The sequence below is a fragment of the Numida meleagris genome, chromosome Z, assembly GCF_002078875.1.
Source record: "Numida meleagris isolate 19003 breed g44 Domestic line chromosome Z, NumMel1.0, whole genome shotgun sequence".
NCBI classification, from domain to species: Eukaryota; Metazoa; Chordata; class Aves; order Galliformes; family Numididae; genus Numida; species Numida meleagris.
The window spans coordinates 9,059,766-9,081,026 of NC_034438.1; the positions used below are offsets into that span (position 1 = coordinate 9,059,766).

The 21,261-nt window shown below is 45.8% G+C and overlaps 1 protein-coding gene across 7 annotated transcripts in view; it reads left to right on the forward strand.

Moving 5' to 3' along the window:
• The window catches only part of RUSC2 (RUN and SH3 domain containing 2), a 54,349-nt gene that overhangs the window by 13,794 nt on the left and 19,294 nt on the right, over positions 1–21,261 (forward strand). For 4 of the 7 annotated variants that reach the window (XM_021381033.1, XM_021381032.1, XM_021381038.1 and 1 more), the window contains exon 2: positions 6,308–6,413. Coding sequence is in view for 2 of the 7 variants with exons in the window: in XM_021381038.1 (XP_021236713.1) it covers positions 6,308–6,413 (106 nt within the window). In the remaining 5 variants the exon portion in view is untranslated. Of the gene's footprint in view, positions 1–2,644; positions 4,120–4,188; positions 4,637–6,307; positions 6,414–19,396; positions 19,573–21,261 lie in introns of those variants that run through there. The other 3 variants (XM_021381037.1, XM_021381031.1, XM_021381035.1) reach the window with 3 other exon arrangements.

The window sequence follows — 21,261 nt, forward strand, 5'->3', positions numbered from 1 at the left end:
GGAATCATCCTCTGCAGAGGGAAGAGAATGTCACTTCAGTTTACATCGCAGGAACCAGAAGCAGTCACCCTTCTCCAGCAATGCTTGCTGTGTACACAGCAGTCTCTGGTTGTGCTTAGTATGTAGACAGTGAACCATCTTAGGACTGCACAGATTCAGCTCAGCCTTGTGACTCCTCAGCTGCATAGCTGGAAATAATGCAGTTTTAATGTGATGTCAGAAGACAAACCAATGTATACAGCAGAAGTGTGGCTACCAGATTCATCAGCTTCAACATTCGATGTCGTGTGGCAGCTTAAGACTTTTAAGATCTTCCTCATGGCAGTGGGAAACTACTAGGTTATGCTGAAAATGTATTAGTTAAAATTGATAGGGTAAATTTTACTGTAGAGACAGTTGTTCTCATTTTTGAAAATTGATTCTAACAGAAGTCAATCCAGTAACACCTTAATATCAGTCGTTCCCATGGGTTGCTCAGAGCAAGCGGTTGATTGCCAGATATGAAGGTATATATGTTTTTTGTAATAATACTCTTTCTAGTCCTTTTGCCAATGCTTTCATTGGTCAAAGAGTTCATATTCCCACTCAGTGTATCATGAATATTTGAGTGAGTGCTTGAAGAAACAGGGTTGCTGTTACAGCTCAGCTCCTGCTTCAGACACTTTGAAATCTCCAGGCTGTATCAGTTCCATCCAGGCTTTGCTTTAATCCAAGGTTTACTGTACTAAAGCTTTATGAGCTTTGTTTATCAGATTGAAGCTGAGACTTTAGACAACAGTTCAGGAGCTGCTCTGCTGTTTCTGACCTGATTTCCCTCCTTCTAAAAACATTCACCTATTTCTTTGTGCTCCTGCATGGGGATTGCTGTGCATTAGGGCTAAAAGATGGACTCTGGAATTCTTGAATCAATTCTTCCTCCTACAGCTTTCGGAGAGGTTTGTACCTCCTTCTTGCCCCAGAGTCTTGTGTATAAGATGTTGATAGCAGCTATTTCCTGGAAGAACAGTATGAACGTCCTGGATTTCTGGCTGGGAAGGAACTGGAGACAGAAAAGCTGGTTGTGGGCTGGGTTTGGATTTCCGCAGCCATCTCGGTATTGTTGAGTTATGTGGAACTCAGCCCAGCCCTGTGGGAGCCATGCCAGAACTAGCCCTATCTGGTAGTTGTGACTTTTTATGGAGCTTGCAACTGCTTCGGTGCCTGGGCAGTAAAGCGTCAGCCACTAGCAATGTGAAGGGTTTGACCTTAATACAAGGAAGATGAAAATCACTGTAGTAATTTGGATGAAGGATCCACCTTAACCCAGTATGCATTTACAAAAATAGGTTGCAGGTTGTCAGCTAGGCAAGCAGATAGGGTATCCTAATATTTCTTTTTTTTTTTTTGNCGGGGAGTGGGGTGGGATTTTCTAAGTCTGTTGTATTTTATCTGTTTGGTTACCTGAAATGGATCTCTCAGGTGCTTGTCCTGCCTCCCACTGAATTCCATCCCGTGTGGAATTCTCCAATCCATAATGCCCTTTGCTGAGAGGTGAGGAGCAGCACACAGACTAAAGGAAGATTAACAAGAATGTTCAACAAGGATGTGCTTGTCTGAAGGGAAGTTCTGGTAGAATGTAGCCTTGAGATGGAAGCTGTTCAATACATGAGATAATGCTGTGGGCTCTGGAAGGTAATATTGCTGATGATGTTTAGTCCTAAAGACACAAAGCCGAGAAGGATCATCAATTCAAAGGCAGTTCAGGGTTATTCAGCAGAAAGACTTTGAAGTCCTTAAGAAATAATACAGACAAGAACTGGATAGTTCAAACTGGATGATAGTGTGCATGAGAAATAACCAAAAAGTTCAACTTCATCTGGGAGTGCCCTGGGGAAAGTAAGAAAGGCAAAGGAAAACCCGGGGTCTGTCAGTGATGTGGAGGATAACTGTGAGCATCAGTGAAAAGATAAATGTTATCTACTGTGACATACTGGATAAAATATTTGTAGCAGTGACTGGGGAATTTGAGGGAGTTTAAGGCATGATGATGTGTGGCTTGGAAGATTGTCCACATTTCTTGTCACTCTCTGAAGGATGTATTCAAAATGGGTCATGTCCAGAGAAGGGTTACTGGTATGATCAAAGAGATGGAGAGCCTGCCTCGTGCTAAGTGATTAAAGAACTCAGATGATGTAACTTTAAACACAGACTGGATAAATACTGACATTAAAGACCATTTTTAGAACAGGAGTGAATAGGGATGAGCTATGCATGGATAAAGATAAGCTGAAAATTCAGAGAAGGTTCTTAAACATCAGAGGAGTGAAGCTGGGAATTAATTCTGTTAGAAAATGGTTAGTAAACAAGAAATGTCAATTGGTTTTGTCACAAAATGTCAATTGTTTTTGAGGGTAAAAACCAGCAACAACTTTCTCATTTCAAGCCACCTTCTTGTTTGCCTGCGGTTACAAAGCCCTGAAGAAACTAATACTGCTGTTCTGGGCCATAGGCAGGGCTTATTGGGGTAGGACCACCATGGGGTGCCTGGTGAATCCTGCTGTTAGAAACCTGTCTGCAACATGCATGGCCTCGCAGGCTTCTGTATCTGTCTTCAGACATGCTCCAAAGGTAGGCTTAGTGGGAATCAATAGGTGACCCTCTGGGGAGAATGTGGGGACTAAGGGCAGGCACTGGCACAACACTCCCATGTGGTTTCCTCCATCTGACTGGAGTTTTGACTTCTCATTTGAGAACTCCCATGTTTGTTCCCACCTTCCACCAAATAGAAAAGTTGTCAAGTACACACTGGTAATGATTAGCCTGTATTGATTTCTGTGTATTTGTGAGAGATATTGTTTGACTTTGAAGGCCAGGCCTTGCAGGCATGGGGAATTATTTATTTCTTTCTTGCTGGGGACTTATATAAATTTTGCAGCACCTCCTGCTTTCCTGCTAACCTCTTTATCCTGGTCCTCCTTGCTCCCACTGAGCAGGAGCATACTATTGGTTCAGCTGTGACCAGCATCCCTGAAACAGCCTGTGGTGGATGGGGTTGCCATGTCTTGGGAACTCAAATTTCTGCCTCGAGCAATCACTGAGCAAGGTGGAGAGGCTGCTAGTTGCTCCTGGATTGTCCACCAACTGGAAAGGTGCAGTATTGTCTGTCCCTCCAGTGTTTGTGCTATAAACAGGGCCATAATGAGCCAAAAGATATGGCCTACACATGTCCTTACTGCTTCACCCACAGATAGCAAGGTAGAGATGGTGTGCAGTGCTGGTCAGCTTGCTGTGATACAAGTCCTCTGAAGGCAGTAAGGGCAGACGCAAACAACCATCCTTTAGCAGAAGGGGGCAGGCAGCTCCCTGTGCTGGTTTACACCCATGTGCTGCTGCGGCCCTGGGGCTGTTGGGCTGTGGTAAGGGTGGGCAGGTTGTGCACGATGCCTGGCGTGATGAAAACCTTTTTCCCAACCGGCATGTGGTGTCACAGCTGCAACCCAGGTGGCCAGCTGGGCTTTGGGTCTGGGCCGTTTCCACTTCACTGATCACCAGAGCAGATTTGCAGCACGTTGGGAAGAGGCCTGTGCTCTTTGTGTTGATTTTGCAGTATAATTGCAGTGAAAGTGGGAAGGTTTCAGCCAGCCTTAGCAGCCAGTGACTGCAGAGTACCTGAAGGCAGATGAAAGTAATCCTGCAAAGACAGAATAGAATTAGGAAGCTTTTTACTACCAAGCTATACTCCATGATGCTGGAGTATCCCCTGGCTTGCAGGCCAAGCAGGAGGGAGCCAGGTTATGGTGGGGACAGGCATGTCCTACACCGCCATCTCCCTCCGCTCTCCTCCTGGAGGAGCACAGCCACCAGCCTGCAGTGTCCCTGCTCCCAGTGCCAGCCGCTCTCCCCTTCCCACACTGACTCATCTCTGTGATCAGAGAGCAGTCATCTCTTAAAAGACAATCCCCCAGAAAGAGCTTTCTTCTTCCTCATTAGCGCCTGTAATCTCTTGCCGCCTACGAAGCTGTGGGACGACAGAGTGTCTGTGGCTGAGGAGCAGGTCCAGGCAGGGAGGTGCACTGCAGCGATGAAGGCCGTGTGAGCCTGGGGAAGGCTGAATAATGCACCGTGGAGGATGACGTGCATGTCAGTGTTGGGGAGCAGATGTGTTGAACACTATTTTTTCCAAGGGAGCCCTTTGTCTGCTGCAGAATAGCCCCGAACTCCACCTGCCCCGGGGCGTGGGTCTGGTTCACATCAGTGAAGCAGTTAATGCGGTGGTGGGGACAGGGAGGCAGCAGCTTGTGCCTCCTCCCTCAGCGCTGGCAAGGCCTGCAGAGGGCTGAGAGGGCACCGACATAGTTTCCATTCTCCTCTCTGCTGTGGGAACGAGTCTCCTGGGTAACAAGCGTGCCTTGTTCTGCTTCAAGCTGGTGGCTGGGCCTGGCCACCTCCTCCCTCTGCGTTCTGCTGGCCTGCGGTCCGTCCCTCAGCCTTGCATCATCCCTCGGGCTCATCCCTGATGCTTGAAGGGGCTCAGGTGGCTGTGTGAGGGCTGAGGGTGGGCTGGAAGCATGGTAAGGTGCCATGCATAGGGCAGCAGCCCCAGGCCTCGAGGAGGGACCGGCTGAGGTGGGCTCTGGCCTCACGAGCTGTCCTGGGGGTGAGTAGCACCTGTGGGGCTGGACCTGGCCCCCAGCCTTTGCACCAGCCTGGTGGGGACGGGCACTGGGCTTTCAGTCAGAAATCTGACTTGAATGTTACCTAAATGGGTGTTCTGAAGGGTTCTAGTGTTCTGGGATCCAAGATCAACAGGCAGCCGCTTCCAGTAATAGTTCTAAATAGGTCTTTCTGGCATAGCTTTTTCGTGTGCCTCTCCAGACGCAGAAGCTTTTGCAAAGTATTGTGTTGCCTTGCTTAATTTATTTGGTTGTTCCTTTGAGTGTGTCACGGTGTAGAGCAAAAAATATTCAGTCATGTGATGATTCTTCCTTTCTTTGCCCTGTGTGTCCATGTAATGTTTTTACCTCTTCTCTGACTTGCCCGGTCCCCATGGAAGCCTCAGTGTCAGAGGTGGGTTTTGGCTTGCAGGTGTAGAGCTTCTTCTGATATGGATCGTTGGTTCTGAGCTCTGCTGAGCACAGCACAGTGGCTCTAGGAGCAGTGATGGCTGCAGCCCTGTGAGCAGGGGTAAATGGTGCAGCAGGGTGTTTCCCCTGCAGGATGGCTGTCTCAGGGAACCACTCCTGTGCAGGAAACACTTCCCTTGAGACAACCTCGAACATAGCTGAGTATGTGGACCATGTGGTTGTGCCCAGAATAAGACAAAAAAACCAACAACACCACATGCACCAAAAAAAAGACAAACGAAAAAAACCCACCCAAATTACTGCACTGATGAAGGAGAGAGCCAGGGTGAAAGGAAATAATGAAAAAATCTCTATATATGTTCCTGTGATAGCAGAAAACTCTGGCTTTTTGCAGGTGGCAATCCTTTGTTTCAGGAAGGAGGCTCTGCTGTGGTTTTTTTTGTAGATGTGCATAGGTTTGGCCCAGGTTATGGGCAGCACTGTAATCACAAGCTGTGGTTAATAGTTGCTGGGGTCTTTGTTTGAGATTCCCTGTGACAGGTGAACTGCAGAATCCCCGTCACTGTGAGTTGTTCAACACTGACTGACATGCTTGTGGCTGCCTTTCGCTGCCGGGGTGGCTGTGTTTCAGGGGGCTGTTTAGATGCTGTTGACGAATCTCTGTAGAACAGTGCACTACAGAAATGTAAAAGAAGCTTCAAGAAGCTTCTTGTCATTTTCCTGATTGTTCTGTTTCCTCCCATCCTCCTCCTGCTGTGCATTACTTTGCAGATGAGTGTTTTTTCTCCAAGGGCTCTGGCTGCCATTATCAACTGTAGGAGCACAGCACTCCAGTGCCATTTGCTTTCAAGATCAGACAGTTTGCAACATATGAAACCCAAGCTCATTACAGAATAAGGTGCTGCAGCTCTATCCTACGGTGTAGTCATTGATCTTTATGCTTCTCGTTCTGCTACCTTCCTGACTTCCCGATTCCTGTAAGAATCAATCCTCCATTTTCCAGCCTGATTTGTTCTCTGCCTTCCTCTCCTTCTCTGCTCCCTCCCATTCTCTGCCTCGTTTGAGGTCCCGCAGGGACTGGTTGCAAGCCGGAGCGGCTCTGCTGTGGGCATGCTTGCTCCTTTTCACGCAGCAACGTCACAGCAGCAGCAGCAGAAGCATTGGAGATGTGATTGCGCAGACCCTCTGCATTGCCAGGGATGCAGCTGTGAATAAAAAAAAAATTGACTCTGTGTTTCCCACAGCATCCTGGTGAGAGAGCACGGAGCCTGCTGGAATCAGTGTGTTCAGCACTGCCAGAGCAGAGTGTGTGCAGGGAGAGGAGACAGGCAGCAGAAGATCTGCGGAAAGGTGAGATGGAGAAATGAGTGGGGTGGGCGTTTGCTCTACTGATGGTTTTCTGGGTGTTCATTGTCCTGCAAAGCGGCTGGCTTGTTTTTTGCAGAGACTGCCAGCTTCGCAGTGAAGCTTAAAGATTTTATGATTGCTTTGTCTGTTCAGAGACTGCATTGCTTTGGGGCTGTTGTGATTATAATTGATGCAAGAGAGTGAAGAGGCTGGTACTGCTGTGCAGAATGTGTGTTTGTCCATTGTGGCTAGGAAATAACGGTTGTCATGTCTGAGGCTGGTTGAGCAGAGGCGAGCTGTATTTTGCCTTGACAGAGCTCTCTTGGTGCAGTCACACAGCTCTCCATTGTGTCTGCCATGACAGCCGAGCCCACACGGATTGTTGTGATCCCACGAGCTGTCACGCTTTCTGTCCATCCCCAGTGGTGATGCTGCTGTGCCGCTCAAAAGCTGTTTTGACAGACAGCATTTCCACAAAAAGACAAACAAAGGACATGGCAGAGGAAGGGCTGCTGTCATTATGTCTTTTGGCTTTTATTATTTTTATTTTTATTTTTTAACACTGGTAATGCTTCAAAAGGCATTAGCATAAAATACTGTGGCAAGTAAAGCCTTGCTGTTCTGCAAAATGATGCAGTGGGATCTGTGTAGACTGGAGTCCTTTGTGTCACCAAGGGTGTGTCTGTTCTGGCTGTGTAAATGAATGCTTTCTCCCTGCCTCTTTCTGCAGATCAGATGAGAAAGGTTATCTCATAATGGAGGAATTACTACTTTTAATTACTGAGATGAGTGGTCCAGGCTGGGTACCAGTTACCAGAGCTTAATTACAAGCTCCTGTTATAACCAAATCCCTCTTTTCCCTCCTGCCTGCCTTCCTTCTTATTCCCTCCCCCATCCTCTGCATAAATCCTTCCATCAAATTGCTGCTGCAAATGCAAAGGGAGAAGGGCTTGAACAAAGAGAAGGATGTATATCACAAAGGAATATAGACACCAGAGAGGCAATGGTGAGGATGACAGTCAGAGAGAACAATAAAGCAAAAGTATAGAACAATGGGATTTATGTATCTGTGATGCAGTGATGTGACTGTAGGTGAATGTATACATGGGAGCATAGTAATGTTAAGTAAATTTGCAAACAAACAGTGGGTTTATAGAAAATGTTGAGAATGTGTAGTTGCAATTGCAGGTATCAGAGGAATGTGATCTTAGTGGAGCCTTGCTTCCTGGCGCTGCTAATGAGCGAGCTTGGCATGTCTAACCTCTTCACAAAACCCTTCTGCAGTGTGCCAGCTTGGCAGCTGCCTGGGGGCAGCTGAGCACTGAAATAAGTTGAAGATAGTTCAGATAAAGCATCTTTAGGCCTGCCGAGAACCACAGGATGATAAAGATCATGAAGTGGTTAGAGTCTGGCAGAGCTATGGAGGAATCTTGAAGAAGAGGCAGATGTGAGGAACACTGCAGAGCTAGAACAGAGAATTGAGGGTCAGAAACCAGTGGTAGAGGTCACAGGGGAGGATATGTGGGTTGTCGTGGTCAGGGAATGTAAATATGTGGTTCATAATATCATTCTCCAGCCTCTCTCCCTGTGTTCCCTGAGATGATCAATGCATTGCGTATCCCCCACAGCTTTGCTGAGATTAGGCGCAATCCTCAGCACAGCCTTTTGTACAGCACTCGTCTGAAGGAACCATTTTGCTGCTGTGGATTCTCAGGCAGTTGCTCCCTTTCCATCCCCACGGAGCGGCAAGGCTCTCCAGCCTTCAGCCTTAGCACTCAGTGAAGAAGATGCACCCCTACTTCCAGTTTAGGCTGCCAGGTGTGAAATGTGGGACTTCATAATGCAAAATGAATTCTGCTCACAGCTCTGTGACTATGTCCTGAAAGTGCCATAGGTGCTCTGTAACTGCAGCTCCTTCTGACCCCTGCCTGAAACCTTGCCTTATGGTTTGGGAGCGCTCTCCTGTGTGTCACTGCAGAATAGGCTCCCGCAGAAGGGTGCTGGGGGCAAGGACAGCACATCTGCCTTTGTAGTTGCATCATGAGATAGAGGTCAGATTGTGAAACAGGATATATGTATGCAGAGTACATGTACCTGTGTCATGTTGTAGAAAAAAATATGTGTTTATCTAACAAAAAAAAAAGGTGATGCAGCCTGCTATGCTACAGGGAGAGGAATGTTCCTCAGGACACACAGGATGTGCCTAGCTGGTAGGTGCCATGCTTATAGTAGCATCTGTTAAGCAGTGAGAGTGCACAGAGATTATCTGTCCTGAGATGCTTGAGCCTAATAGATGGGCAAGAGCTTGTGGAGATTGAAGCTGGCTGGACTGGTTCACAGCAGGGAGATAAGGTTGCAGTTGTGTGTCTTCTCCAATGCCTTGATGCAGAATTCTGGGATGAAGTACAGCTGGATGCAAGGGACCTGGACCTGCATTGCAGAATGTGCAGGTGCCTAGGATTGTATACAGTAAACTTGGAAATGGCCTGCCCATAGCTCCATTGCTGCCTGTCAGGGTGTCTGGGGCTTTAATAGCAATCAAGGAACAATTTCTCTGTCCTAGAAATGGCAATTTTCTTCCTATCTGGTGTTCCTGGTGAGCTCACTCTGGTATTATTCCTGATAGCCAGACAGTGATGCATCTTTGACAAACCTATATTGTGTTTTGCCCCATCTTTCATTTATTTCCTAGTTTCACTAATCTTTTCCAATTTTTTTGAATGCCTTCTGTAGTATGCATGAAGGGCAGGTTGATAGATCTCAGGTGGGTCAGTTCCCTTCCTCTTTCAGAAAAGGTAAGGCTTACTTTTATTATTTTCCAGGCATGTGGCTTTGGCTCATTCGTCTTTTCCCTCATGGGTATTTCTATTGAGAGCCCTATTGTCAGCTGTGATCATGTGATGATTCTTCATTGTTCTGGGATCAAGAATATTTTGTCCTCTGATTGGAGTGCATTTGTCTGCTCAAATTTGTTTCCACTTCAAATACTCATTTCCTTTTCTGTGCCATCTTTTCCTTGTATTGTCAACATGTCACTGACATAGCTTCCATGTTCTTCTTCATGCCAAAACAGTGTCAAAGATGTTGTTTCTACTGAACTCTAATATAATTCTCAATGTGTTTATTGATTCAACTTGGTCAGGTGATTCCAGATGTTTTTTAATTATGATGTATGCTCAAAGTCTTTCCTGCAGTACTTCCCTGAGCTCTTTGCTCTTGTTGGCTTTATGACTAATTTGCCTATTGTGCCAAAGATCTGCTCTTTACAAATAAAAAAAAAGGGAAAAAAGGGGGAAAAAAGAAAAAAGGTTTAATTACAGAGCTGTTTGCTTTTTACCCTTCTGTTAAAAGTAAACTGGACCACCTTAAGATATTTAGTCCAAAGTTATAGATTCTGGGCAATAATTCATCTCAGTAGGCAAGGTGCTGATGGACCTGAGCACAGGTTAAGCCTAAGAAAAGCCAACAAGATGTGAGAGATGTGGAGATTCCTGTGGGTGGGTGAGGCACTGATCTGAGGTGGAGATGCCTCCCTGTCAGTTGTGGAATCGTACTTGCATGAGAAACTTGTAGGAAGTTTCTCATGCAAGAAAACTTACGTACTTGTGGAAGCCCTTAAAATCCAGCTGGAAATAGGAAAGCTCGCTTATCTGCTACCTTTGCTGCTTTGTGGGAAGAGTCCTGATGGAGACAAAGAGCTTCTTTCAGTCTGGTCTGTAGGTCCAAAAGAGCCAGAAGGTTACACCATTCCAGAGCTGTGCAAAAGGCTGCAGGATAAGGCTTGAAGGAGCTGAGAGAACTGGGCTGGCAGGGGGTGAAATCCATAGCAATGATCAATGACAGCTGCACTGGTCACTAGCCTTAGCAGGGATTTGTCATGTTGTCAGATGAGCAGGTTCCCTGCATGCCCAAGCATTCATCTGAAAGCTGGTTAGTCTCCAAAGAGAAAGTTACAGGCTGTCAAAATGGCTCTGGTCCCAGATTCTGCTCCAGTTTCCTCTCTTGATGAAGATTATTTTATTGTTCATTTTCTGAAAGAAGTGGGGCAGAGCCAGGGCATGCCTGTTAAGAGGAGACCAAGAGCAGGCCTACCCGTAAACTCTTTCTTTCCCCACCACCGTTGTGTTGTGTCCTCAAAAATACACCGACAGTGTTTTTTTCTATATCCATCTGACACATGCAAATACTTCTTGCTCGACAAGGCTGCTGGTGGTTCAGCAGTAGTGACAGTCATGCTGCAGGGTTTTTTGTTTTTTTTTTTCATGACATTCACGTCAAGAAACTGCAGTGGAGGTCAGGCTCAGTGCTTAGTACTGACTCTTGGCAAACGATGGGAAACCAGCACTACCACCAAGCCATCCCTCTCTGGTCCAGCACAAGATATTCTCTGGAAGCAGAGACTGAGCATCACTGCCCTCTTGTACTCTGTGGGCCAGTGGCACAGGTATCACAGAGTGGTGGGAGCTCACAGGTCTTTCTGGCAAGACGGGATTTTCTCCTCTGCAAATTATAGGAAAGAAAAAAAATTAGAGCCTGTAGGGAAGATCTTGGCAAATATGCTGCAGATTTTTTTGCCTGATACTTCCATGGGACCTGCCATTACCTCAGACTAGCATGTACTCTGTTCTTGGGGAAGGAATGGAACACATGGACAAGAGATGGGTACTGAACTGGGAGAGTCTGCCTTCTTGTTGATTCCCAGATGTGCAAGAGACTCCCCTGTGCATCTGTGGCTCTGTTTACTCAGCATTCCTACATACTGGTGCCAGTTAAAAAACAAACAAACAAAAAAAATAGTAGCAGGATTTTTTATTTTATTTATATATTTATTTTGCAAGAATTCAAGTTATCATGTGATGTTTGAGCTAATGAGTTGCTCAACCATGATGCAGTCAACCCCGAGGAAAAACTCTTGTGCTTCTAAATGTTGTCTAACACAGACTGTCATCAATTAGATTGTTTCTGCACTTCCTTTGACCCTCAGGGGATGGGCTCTTCAGGTGTCACTCTTGAAGGGAGCTGTTCTTCCTACATAGTTAGACTAACCATATCAGTTTAACTGCTTCTTGTTTATCAAGGCCCCTTCTTTTGGTCTCTCTCTGGGTTCCCATGGCACAGAGCAGGGACTTGCCACATGTTTTCTGTGTAGCTCAGATTGTGTAGCTGTCCTCACAGATGTCCTTCTCTGTAGGGAGAATGGCCCATCTGGACCATTGTTAGTGCAATTTGCTGTTCTTCATAGTGAGACTTTTTCCAGTTCCTGCTTGGACTGCATTTTTCCCTGTAGACCAATCCTAGGATCTTTTCCAAGTGGTGGAGTCAAAAGTCCTCCTATGCAAAGATCCTGCGGAGCTGTAAATTTCTGGTCCCAAGGCACTGCTAGCCAACAGTGAGCATCTTCCCTGGATTTGTCTTGTTCCTTCTTATGTTCCGTGGCTGAAGTGACACATCTACCCTGAGGTTTGGCTTGCTGTGGTTGCCCTGTCCTTTACCACTTGTTAGCATGTGAATAGCTGTAGTTACTTTTAAGGGATGTATTTTGCCTGAATGTAACTTACCGTGAGCAGTGGTTGTAGCTTGACCCTTCAGAAGATCAGCAAGTGGATTTCAGCATACGTCTGCATTCTGTCATTTTCTGTTGCCAGCAAGGTGTTCTCTCATCTACCTTCAGTGACATCTTACTTAACCTACAGCTAAGATTTATCCTCCAGCTGCAGGTTTTGGTTCATGAAGTGGCCACTGGGGAAAGTATCTTCCTCACCCGGATGTCTCCTCTGTGCTTCTGTTCCGTGTTGTTTGCCTCATTTTCATTTCTGCAAACACTTGCTATTCATAGTTATTGTATTTATAACCCACTCTGAAGGTGGTGATTACTTCTTGTCACTGTAAGCCTGAAAACATTCTTGTTCCCATTTTGTTTCCTTTGTTTCCTTTCTTCCCTGCCTTTCAGGGAGGACTGGGGGAGAAGAAAGATGAGACTTCACAAACACAGAGACCTCGCAATCCTTGAAATCTCAACTCTCAGTACAGCAGAGCTTGCCAGTTCATGGCACAATAACAGACGAGGAGAGGAGGGAACTGTCAGAAACAGCTATGTCCACTAGCAGTGGACATGAGGGTAGTTAAGACACAAAGGTGGCAATACTCGTCACATGTCATTCAGTGTGCTTTTCACCACATCTTGTTGAGACACCAACAGTAGTCAGTAATCCACTGAGTTACATATTCTCTGTACTTCTGCTGGTGACTGAACAGTTTTTACAGACCCTAACATAAGCATCCATCTTTGTAAGTGACTCCTACCAGGCTTTGTGCTGCTGACATGATTTGGTATTGCAGGGTGGAGAAATACTTTCATATGAAGCAGTGCATTTGTACTTGTCCTGGAGTTGCAGAAGGGTGATTCCCCTCTTTAACAAAGGGCATTCCACAGCCAGTATTTTGATCTCCTACCTTGTTGTCTGCTTTCCCCATGTCAGAAGTTGAAGTTGAAAAGGAAACACCACAAAAACCTCTTGGCCTGCTGATAAAAAGCAAAAGGAGAATCTTCTTTCCTGGAAGCAGGCTACCAGACCTCTCTGGTTAAATAAGGCAAGTTCTCCAGACAATATTTTTTTTGGCACAGACGTTAGCAGTCACTGAAGACCCTGTTCTCTCTCCAGGGCCCACAAGGAGAATTTGCGTGAAGATAGGCAGAACTTCCTGCACAACTACTCCAACAGTGTGGAATTTGAGGGTGCAAAACCCCACAAACCAAACTCCATAGACACTGAAATGGAACTCCTTTCCTCAGAGAAAACATACTTGAAAAAATAAAAATGCCCTTTTTTCTTCTAGGCAAGTGTTTTTCTAAACCTTGAGTTTTTGAGCCTGATGGTAACTTAAATAAATGTTCATGAAACTGTAACATAACAATCACAAAAATACACTTTGACAGGTTCCAAATGATCTGGCATTAAACTACAAAAAGTACCTGGAAGTAACACTGGTCATGAGTAATTTTATTTGGTGAACATCTGTATTTAAACATTAGGGTACATAAGGTAGAAATGAAAAATTACAATACAGAGGCTTTTAGTGTGGCTATGTAAAACAGAGGACATCTCACTGTTGACTTCAGAAATGTGTGTAATTAGTCACCCCAGCTCAGAATAGAGAGAACTGACAAGCTTCCCAGAAATGTGCGCAAAGTCCTGGAAAATTCTCATAAGAGGAGAGACTGTAGAAACTGGAATTATTGTATCAAATGAGAAAATGTAGAGTTCATTATAAGAAAAGATGAATCTTCTAGAGAGAGAAGACAATGATTTATGTGCTGCCCAGCTTGTAACATGGAAATGTTCCAGGGAGTTAAGAAGAATTATTTGAAAATAATAATAGCAATAAGTTTCATGTACCGTGATTAATTAGCCCATGAATCTTGCTGTTAAACTTCAAAGCCCAGCAGTATTCCCAGATGGCTTGACGTTTTTGTGAATAACAAGCCTACCTAGTTTATTTATAATATGTGCTCAGCACAGAGGTTGCAGAGTTTTGAAACCTGGATGACTTGAAGCCCATCTCATTGTGAGGGTTCAGCTGAGACAAATTCTTCCTCACTGCTTGTTGTAGATGCTTCTTCTTTGACGTCTGGTACAAAAAGGACACAACAGCTTCAAGAAAGATTTCCAAATGTGAGCATGTCCTATCTAGAGAGGTTTGGGAGGTATCTCCTTTGCCCTCTTGAGCATCCTTGAAGTGGTTTAAAGCAGAGTAATCATAACTCTGGTGGATCCCCAGGAACTCCAACTCGCTCCTACAGTACAGTGCCAAGGACTGTCCCTGTTTGCTCTCCTTTTTCTCCAGTAGTGTAGGTCTATGCATCCTCTGCAGCCCAGCACGACTTTCCTTAGCAGAAGACCTTGGTTAATCTAGGGTTATCAGACTTAGTTCATTAGACCCTTAATGCTCTGTTGAGCCCAATCATTCCAAGCCAAATTAGCACATGAGCTGTCTTCTAGAGTGTTATCCTAAAATAAATGTCTGACTCATGGCAGCTGATCACTGTCCTGGCTGGAGCTTTACGTGCCGAGTTTGGTTTGTGTTGCCAGCCCCTGTAAGGGATAAGTTTCTCCTCTCAGAAGAAAAATATGTGTAATCATTATTTGTGACTGGTCTGCTTCATAAGTATTTTATGAAGGTCTGGCTTGCCTTTTATTAGTTCTGTTGCATGGAAAATATTCTGTTACGTAAATTAATGCTGTGGTTTCATCCAGATCCTCTGAGTTCTGCCTCATCCCTTGCAAATGAGCACACAGGAGGAGAGAGACCAGTGTCTGGACTGAGGAACTCTGGTACATGAACAGGATGAAAAGCTTGGGACTGCTCAGTGGGGTGACAAATGCAAAAAAATGTAGTGCTCTTCTTGTCCTAAGCAAGGATAAATAATGAAGATAAATGTTGGTATGCTCAAAAGAAATGACAGACGGCAGTGGCTATGGAATGCAATTAGCTGTGAAGCTCACTAGTTCAGGACATTACAGGGCCCAGAGGTTGCAAGAGTTCAGAAAAAAATTGGATGCTATCAGAGATATCAACATAGAGCATTATGATTGTATAAGCCCACAGCTGTCTATGGAAAGGTTATGAAACCTGCTTCTGGACATAAGGCATTCTCTAATGGAGGCTGCCTGTGTTGGGAGGCGACAGTGGAGCAGCTGATCACTCATTTTCCCACTTTCAGGTTATTACACCTAATGCAGAGCTTCTGAACTTTGCTAACCAAGGTGAAGGAATAGGCTGTAGCAGCCATCTGATTCAGTCCACAGACTTCTGTGTTCCCATGCTGAAACAAAATCTCCTGAGGCTGTTGATCTGTGAAGGCTAAATTTGTTCATCTGTCCATTACTTCTTTCTCCACTGTTTCTGAGCTAGTGGCAACAGTTGCCCTAGATTTTGTATTTCTTCGAAAAAAAACACAGTGTTCTTGGTAGACTTGTTTTGGCCGGGAAGGTAATAGTAAGGCCTGCTGTGCAGTGCAGAGAACAGCTTCCAGTCTCACACAGTCTCACTATGCAACTAGAGCTAGGAAGGGTTAAAACTTTCTGCAGCCTTGGCAGGAGTCAGCTGTTGGACAGAGCTGCTGTTTGAGAAACTCTTTAGGTATACAGTGTGAAGAGAAACATCTGATAAAACCAACCTGCTGCTATGATGTTTTTTGTTTGTGTTTGCTTTTGGGGCTTCTGATCTGGTTGCACACAGTACATACTAAATTCTTTGCAAGACTGCGTCATTTTAAAATAGCGAATCTCTGCAGATGCAGACATTTTGACTGGCTGGCAGAACTGATGCCCATCACTGTGTGGAAATGCCATACCTGCCTTGTTTCTCCTTTTCACATGGCTACCTAGTCCTTGTAGCAAACCATCATACTACTGCTGCGTCTAATTCTGGAGATAATTCTGTGAGGGCTTCCTGACATCTGTAGCTGTTTTATTTATGGTGAGCTGGGGGGATGATGCTTTATTTATTTCAAGAACTTGTTCTCCCTGGAGTATTCCTTCACTCTCAGCTGAATGCCATATCCACATTTATTGCCCATTCTGCTTTTGCTGTTTTGCTACATGAGGTTGCAGATATGTAATGTTCTGTCACAGAAATGATTGTTTTTCACTTGATAAGGTGACACCTGTATATACTTGGAGCTCTGGGCTAAATAAACAGTAAACATGATTTTGCTGTGTCCTTAACTGAGCTGTTTTGTGGCTGAGCTCCTTATTTCTTGCACTATCTTTTGCTTTGCAGTGGGGATTCAGGATTGTTTTGCAGCTGTGATTCCTGGCAGGAAGGGTCTCAAAAGATGAGCAGTGCTAGTTTTAACCTGGAAAGAGAGCAAGTAATAATGAGGATCTGGAGTGGCTTGAGTGTGCTGAACTGTACTATAGTAAGATCATATTTCCTCTGCAGACAGACATTCATTGTCTGTTTTAGGGCTTGGCTCGTGTCATTTCCCCAAGTCATGAAGGTGATAGGAGATCTAGAACTACTTGAGATGAAGCTGTCCTCATTCTTTTTCTATGTTAAGATGAGACTTCTGAGATTATCCATTAGTAAGTCTTGGAGAACAGGATCTGTCTTTTCCATGGTCTAAACAAACCCATGCTAGCTTCCAGTAAATGTTTGGAAAGTCTCGAGTGCCTGGTGGGAGTGATCTATGACCTCTCATTGACAGGTTTTTCCAAAATATATTAATTCTAGGGATGCTTCAGATCCCCAGCAACCTCTGAAAACTCCAGTACTTAGAACAGTCCCATCTACCCAAAGCATCCATGCCCTCTCCACCTCTTGCTGTGATACTGGGGGCTTTTACCCCTGCAGCACACACCTGAGCAAGAATGGCTGCCTGTTCACATTTGCACATAGCAAGATAACAAATACGTTGGGAACAGCCTTGTCATCTTGACATAAACAGTGGAATTGAATGTATCCTCAGCACGTTTTCTGATGACATCAATCTGAGTGGTTTAGTTGACACAGTAGAAGGAGATGCCATCCAGAGGGACCTGGACATGCTTAGAAAGTGGGCACAAGAATGTAATGAGGTTGAACAAGGCCAGCCCACAAGGGTTGGGTGCAGATGTGTGTGCAGACTGGGAAAAGAACCCATTAAGAGCAGCTCTGCAGAGAAGGACTTGGGGGTCCTGGTGGACAAAAAGCTGTGTGAGGTAGCAGTGCGCACTTGCAGCCTGGAAGTCCAGCAGTATCCTGGGCTGCATCAACAGAGGGGTGGCAGCAGGGACAGGGAGGGGATCATCCCCCTCTGCTCTGTCCTCATGGGACCCCACCTGCAGTACTTCGTCCAGGCCTGGGGCTCTCAGTACAGAAGGGATGCAGAGCTGTTGGGGCGGGTGCAGAGGGAGGCCATGAAGATGTTCAGAGGATGGAGCACCTCTCCTGTGAAGAAAGTTTGAGGAAGTTGAGCTTGCTCAGCCTGGAGAAGAGAAAGCTCCAGGAACACCTCATTGCAGCCTTCCCGTACTTGAAGGGAATTACAAGCAGGAGAGGAACCAACATTTTGCATAGTCTGATAATGATAGGATAAGGGGGAATGGCTTTAAACTAAAAGAAGGGAAATTTAGGATAGATGTTAGGAAGAATTTATTTACTCTGAGGGTAGTGAGACCGTGGCACTACTGCCCAGAAAGCTGTGGTGCCCTGTCCCTGGAGCTGCTCAAGGCCAGGTTGGATGGGGTCCTGGGCAGCCTGAGCTGGTGGGGGCAACCAGCCCATGGCAGGGAGTTGGAACTAGGTGGTCTTTAAGGTCTCTTCCAACCGAGGTCATTCTGATTCTTGCGTACTTCCAAGCACAGGTCAGAGAGCCAGCTCCCTGCATGAAGCTGCAGGCATGGTCCTCAGACCCTCATGTCTATCCAAGGAGCATGTTTGTGAGGCAGCCAGCTGATAGCCACAGCCCTTCTTCATGGCTAAGCCCCAGGGAAAGTGCAGCCAAGGAGGTGTTAAGCCTGGTATATTTGCTACTGATTCTGCCTAGCGATTTTGTTTGCTGATAGGATTTTTTCTTATCTGAATGGGTTCTCAAATACTTTGGGAATCACATAACAGCCAGGCTCCAGCACCTAGATGGATCCCTGTTTCGCAAAGGAATTGTGTTATTTCTGTTTTTGTAAAATCTTAGATAAGCTTTCAGAGTGCTCATGCAGAAAAATGCTATCCAAATGTGATCCCTCCTCCCATTGCTGCCACTGGAGTGTGATAAAAAAGGATATACCGTGTTTGGAGTCTAATTCAGCAGCAATTTCACTGCAGTACTAACAATTAGCAACATTAGAGTCTTTCTCCTCTATGGATTTGCATATGCTAATTAGGAGCATATGCAGTGGGGGCTGGGGCAGAGGATGGGCTGTTGGAGGAGGAGGGGCAGATTCCAACCCAGGTCACCACTTCTTAAGTCAGAGCCTGCAAGTGGCTCCTGCTGAGTGCCACATGCCAGCTCATGAGTCACAGAGCAAGAGAGCACAGACATGGGAGAATTGGGTTTGGTCACTGTCCAGCTCCATGGCTGCTGGTATAGAGCTGCTGCATGAGCTATTTCTAATGTCTTCTGTAACTCAAAATACCCAACACAGCTGGGACTTACTTTCCTCTGAGTGTGAGGCAGTACCTGCTCATCCTAGTTGTGTCATTTGTAGGCATGCACATACCTACTATTTACTTTCATCTCACTCACCCTGTCATCCCTGCTGTCAGGCTCCTCCTCCTTTCCGTCATGTGCTCATTGACCAGCACATGCTGCTGTTTCTGTTCTGAACACATCATAATCCTGTGTATTTCTGGGATGTAATGATAGTGTGCTTAGTCAGGCTGTCGTGGAAACCTCTGGAAAAAAAGCTGAGGCCCAAGCAGCACCTTGCTGTGGAAAGGGAAGTGGTCTTTTCAGGAGTTTTGCTCAAGATGACAAGAGGAACCACCCTGAACTAAGGCAGAAATTTAGGAAGCATCAAATCTTTGCATCTTACAGCAGCCTGCACTGTTAGCCCTGGATCCTGGAGTATTCACTCTGGGCCACCCAGAAGGGCCACCCTCATTCTTCTCACTGTTCTCTGAGGCAGGAAAGGAGCAGTGGAGGCTTTCGATGAGTCTAACAACTGCTATTTCCCCTTAAACCATTTCTTTCATTAAACGTGCTAGGTGATTTATTAAAACGTTTAATGAAGGTGAGTATTTGGCAGTTACATTAGGTGGCAATAAAGGAATGGATACGAATAGCTCATCACTCCCTAGAACAGCTTACAGACTTCCCAAGTCCTTGTATACACTCTCTTATTACTCACCTGGAAGGTTCATTCCTGTTCTTGGGCTGCTCATTATGTGGCCTTTGCCCCATCCTCCTCATCACGCTGTTCTCTGAATGCCTTCCAGCTTGCTAGAATTTTCCTGTTGAGTTGATTTGTACTTTTTTTTTTAAACCATTCAATTCTTTCTGGCAGCTTTCAGAGTGACAAAACCAGGGCAGGGATGAACTGCATTACTGGGATCCTGGAAACTGGTGGCAGGACCAGTGAGCAGCCACCCGAGCCCTGAGGCCCTGCACTCTGCCTGTCCTGCAGAGCAGCTGGAGAGAGACTTTCGGTTTGGGCTCTTCTCCCAGCCCTTTTGCCTGGAGGTAAGCTGACAGAGAATGAACTGGATCTCTCTCTTCCCATGGAGCAATGAGAAGACGTCTGTATTGTGCATTTGTCTGCAAGCTCACAAACTGCTGCTTTTTGCAGCATTTTTGCTCACGTTTGTTTTGTGGATCTGTGTAGTTTCTTCAGCCATCTTAATGCAAATGCCCTGTAGGAGTCAGGGAATCATATGAAACAATAACAAAAGAACAAGCAGCTCTAATAGTGAATGATTTTGGCCAACTCGTCTATTAAACCAAATGCCCAGCTTCTAACCTTGTTTTTCCATCTTTCACCTTTCAGTGACTTGGTTGTCTTGTTTTATCTGAGGGAAGATGATGATGATGACTGAAATCAAAGCCACTCAGAAAGAGGCAGCAAGAATCTTCGCAGTTAAAGACTTACATGGGGCATTTGATTTCATAGATAAAGTGGCAGAGGTCTGTAGAAACAGTAATCTGTTCAGAAAAGCCAGCCTCCAAAAAGCCAGCATCTCCTAGAGCTGACAATTCTGATCATCTCTTCTTCCTTCATGTTATATATGCAGTCTCTGTGTACTGAAATCATATTTATTTCTGAAATCTCTGCGTGCTTCCCTGCTATTGCATTACCTATTATGTGAAAACCTGTGTCGCTGACTGTTGAACCCAGCCACACCTCGTGGGCAGCTGCCAGCAAACTCCAAAAGTGTGACCAGAGAGATAATAATAGGATGTGCCTGGAGCTCAGTGACTGCCACATCTGGCACATCAGGACTTCTAGACAAGGCTCTGCTGGCTCTTGCACCTTCTCAGCAGTGTTACGGCAGCAGGAGGCGGTACTTCAGAAGCCAAGGAGCTGCACTGACCACCCTCCAATTAGCACAACATCTTCAGCTTTGTGGATAGGGCAGAGAAAAGAGCTGGGGACCTTGCAAAAGCCATGCAAGGAATGAGGTGCAGAGCATGAGCAGCGCTGTGTTCCTTTTATCTGCAATGTGCTGTACCCTTTCTAAAGCATGATGCAGCTTGGCAGGCAGCTCTCAGGGCTTCTGCTGTGGGTTCTGCTATGATCATTAAGAAGAATGAACTGATTTTGCTAGAAGTGTCTGGGTGCAAACTGTGTATCCCTCCTTCTGAAACCCTGCACTTGCAAAGGGGTAAGCAGAATGTGAAACTACTGTGCTTGCTGGATTTTACAACCCAGCATAGATCTCAGCCTACTACACCCAAAACAGAAGAGAGTGGATCCTTCTGCAGTCTTCCAGAATTGGAAGGAGAACCAACAGATGGTATGGCCAGGGAGGACAGGGTTGGGAAATTAACGATCCTTGTGCTGACAGTGCCGCAGTCTAACCTCTGTGCACCCCTGAGACAGGAGGATGTCCAAAGGGAGACAGGGCACAAAAAATCTAGGGCACAGAAGTCCTGCATATCCATGCATATTTGACAGGGAAGCTGTCAAAATGGCTCCTGGCACGAGCTGGCAGCATTTTTCCTGTGATACTGGCTCTTGGAGCCGTGTGCTGTAGGTGTAGGCAGAGCAGGCATTCATCTGCTGCAGCACCTGTGACAGTCAATGACTCGCAGTCCAGCCGGGCAGCCTGTGCTGCCACCAAAACCAAAGAGCTGGGCAGAGCTGCAGAGAGACTGCTGGGAAATGGCTGTGTGTCACCTCCCCTGACAATTTGCTGTCAAATGCCAATGTGT